At 41.7% G+C, this 3579-nt stretch overlaps 1 protein-coding gene across 1 annotated transcript; it reads right to left on the minus strand.

The window, feature by feature from the left end:
* Positions 1 to 2619: 2619 nt before the first annotated feature.
* LOC128060236 (olfactory receptor 5B12-like) lies at positions 2620 to 3579 on the minus strand. Its single transcript, XM_052652583.1, has one exon. The coding sequence runs from the start codon at positions 3562 to 3564 to the stop codon at positions 2620 to 2622; it is 945 nt and encodes a 314-aa protein (XP_052508543.1). The 5' UTR covers positions 3565 to 3579.

Consider the following 3579-nt stretch of genomic DNA (forward strand, 5'->3'; position numbering starts at 1 on the left):
CTTAGTGCCCAAAGTTGCTTAGCCCACTTGTCAAAAGCAGAGTCCTTTCACTGTTGTGATATGGCTTTCATCTTATGCAGAAATCTTCTCCTTGGTCTCATAGGTGGGGCCCTTCTCAGTGATCCTGAATTATGCTGGGTAGAGTAGACCTCTAGCAGTTTTATCCCAGGACATAACTAAATAAATCAAATAAATAAACCAAATATATAAAGTATAAAATTCACTAAAGTGTATGAATAGCAGATTTAAGCTGGCAGAAGAAAAAAAAAAACAGTGAAACTTAAGATATGTCAGTTGAGAATATACAGTCCTAGGAACAGAGATAAAAAAGAATAAAAAATAAAGTCTCAGAGAACAGTGGGATACTCCAAAAGATCCAACATATTCATAATGTAATTCCCAAAAGGAGAGAGAGAAAGGGACAGGAAATCTTTGAAGAAATAATAGCAAAAGCACGCCAAATCTGAGAAAAAGAATGGACACATATATAAATCAAAATTGTTAATATTTTAAGACTCAAAATATTAATGCCTTTGGACAGCAACAATTCATAGCATTTATATGCAAAGAAGTTATTAATACTATTGTAATTCTTGGTGCTCAAAAATTTTAAATTAAATATTATACTTTTATTTAAGTAAATTAAACTTGCCTTTATGATCCTTTTCTTTCTCTTATATTTCTGTACATTTTCTCTATTTAAAATGTCATATAAACATTATTTTTAGGTATCACTCATATGAAAATTTATTTAGGAAAATAAATGCCAGTGTAAAGACAGGCAGTTTTATTAAAAATAGGGATAAACAAAGACTCAATAATTTATACTCAAAATGCTTTGGAAGCACTTTCATAAAGTTTTTTTTTTTTTTAATAGGAACCTATTGCTTTTTCAATGTAAAAAGATTCAACTGAAATACAATTTTTAAAAAGCCAAACATACATATCTTATTTACATTAAGTCAAGTATTTATACTAAGAATGTGTTCCCAGACACCAAAATAATTGTTTTAAATTCTATTATAATAACAGAACCATCTCAGTTCAGTTCAGTTCAATCGCTCAGTCATGTCCAACTCTTTGCGACCCCATGAATTGCAGCACGCCAGACCTCCCTGTCCATCACCAACTCCCGGAGTTCACTCAAACTCACGTCCATTGAGTCGGTGATGCCATCCAGCCATCTCATCCTCGGTCGTCCCCTTCCCCTCCTGCCCCCAATCCCTCCCAGCATCAGAGTCTTTTCCAATGAGTCAACTTTTCACACGAGGTGGCCGAAGTACTGCAGTTTCAGCTTTAGCATCATTCCTTCCAAAGAAATCCAGGGCTGATCTCCTCAGAATGGACTGGTTGGATCTCCTTGCAGCCCAAGGGACTCTCAGGAGTCTTCTCCAACACCACAGTTCAAAAGAATCAATTCTTTGGTGCTCAGCTTTCTTCACGGTTCAACTCTCACATCCATACATGACCACTGGAAAAACCATAGCCTTGACCAGATGTTGGCAAAGCAATGTCTCTGCTTTTGAATATACTATCTAGGTTGGTCATAACTTTTCTTCCAAGGAGTAAGTGTCTTTTAATTTCATGGCTGCAATCACCATCTGCAGTGATTTTGGAGCCCCCCAAAATAAAGTCTGACACTGTTTCCCCATCTATTTCCCATGAAATGATGGAACCAGATGCCATGATCTTCGTTTTCTGAATGTTAAGCTTTAAGCCAACTTTTTCACTCTCCTCCTTCACTTTCATCAAGAGGCTTTTTAGCTCCTCTTCACTTTCTGCCCTAAGGGTGATGTCATCTGCATATCTGAGGTGATTGATATTTCTCCCGGCAATCTTGATTCCAGCTTGTGTTTCTTCCAGTCCACCGTTTCTCATGATGTACTCTGCATAGAAGTTACATAAGCAGGGTGACAATATACAGCCTTGACGTACTCCTTTTCCTGTTTGGAACCAGTCTGTTGTTCCATGTCCAGTTCTAAGTGTTGCTTCCTGACCTGCATACAGATTTCTCAAGAGGCAGGTCAGGAGGTCTGGTATTCCCATCTCTTTCAGAATTTTCCACTGTTTATTGTGATCCACACAGTCAAAGGCTTTGGCATAGTCAATAAAGCAGAAATAGATGTTTTTCTAGAACTCTCTTGCTTTTTCCATGATCCAGCGGATGTTGGCAATTTGATCTCTGGTTCCTCTGCCTTTTCTAAAACCAGCTTGAACATCTGGAAGTTCACAGTTTATGTACTGCTGAAGCCTGGCTTGGAGAATTTTGAGCATTAATTCATGTCTTAACTAATTTCTCTTCTGTAGATGTGTGGATTTCAGGAGTTTCTCACGAATGATGCATAGGCATGCATATGCTAATACATACATGTAAATGTATATGTTCATGTGAGAGTGTGAGTGAGTAGGCTTACTAGGAAGAATTTTTAAAATAAAAATCCCATGTTCCTGGTAACCTATTCTTCCTTGTTATCATATTTTTGGGGATTTTAATTTGCATACTTAATCAACAACTGTAGAAATTGCCATAAGACTTTAGAAATGTGTGCGTAGACAGGAAAATATTTTCCCCAGATAGTTGGAGGTGGATAAAGTTGAGTTATTGTAGGTCTAATGTAATTAAAATACAGATCCCATAGAAGACTTTGCCTTCCCCACAGCCGTCTTGAATGCACTCTTGACCTCCTTGTTCCTCAGGCTGTAGACCAGTGGGTTCAGCATGGGGATGACCATGGCGTAGAACACGGACGCCACTTTGTCTGTGCCCAGGGAGTGGCTGGAGCTGGGCTGTAAGTACATGAAGATGCCGGTCCCGTAGAAGATGGAGACAGTGGTGAGGTGGGAAGCGCAGGTGGAGAAGGCCTTCTGGCGTCCTTCAGAAGAGCGCATCTTCAGAATGGCGATAAATATAAACAGGTAGGAGATGAAGATGACCAGAATAGAAAAGAGGTCATTGAAACCCACCACAAAGAAAATAACCATCTCACTGGCGTAGCTGTCTGAGCACGAGAGAGCCAGCAGGGGAGGAGCATCACAAAAGAAGTGATTGACCACGTTGGACCTACAGAAGGAGAGCCTGAGAACGTTCCCAGTGTGGACGGAGGCGTTCAGGAAGCCACAGAGGAGGCAGCCTGTGAGCACGCGCGCGCACGCCCTGGTCGGCATGGCGGTGGCGTAGTGCAGGGGTTTGCACACGGCTGCATGGCGGTCATAAGCCATAGCAGCCAAGAGGAAACTTTCTGCGGTGATAAAGGCTACGAAGAAGAAGAACTGGGCGACACACGCCTCGTAGGAAACGGTTTTGTCTCCTGTGAGGAATCCAGCCATCACTTTGGGAGTGACAGCTGAGGAGTAACCAAAGTCCACCAGCGAGAGTTGGCTGAGAAAGAAGTACATGGGCGTGTGGAGACGAGAGTCCAGCAGGATCGGCTCGGTCACCCCCAGGTTCCCAACCAGGGAGAGGAGGTAGATGAGAGGGAAAGTGATGAAGAGCAGGATCTGCACTTCCGGGTCATCGGATAACCCCGCCAGGACGAACTCAGTCACCTCGGTAGTGTTTTCCATGGAGATCAACTGGGA

The sequence above is a fragment of the Budorcas taxicolor genome, chromosome 15 (genome assembly GCF_023091745.1).
Source record: "Budorcas taxicolor isolate Tak-1 chromosome 15, Takin1.1, whole genome shotgun sequence".
Lineage (NCBI taxonomy): Eukaryota > Metazoa > Chordata > Mammalia > Artiodactyla > Bovidae > Budorcas > Budorcas taxicolor.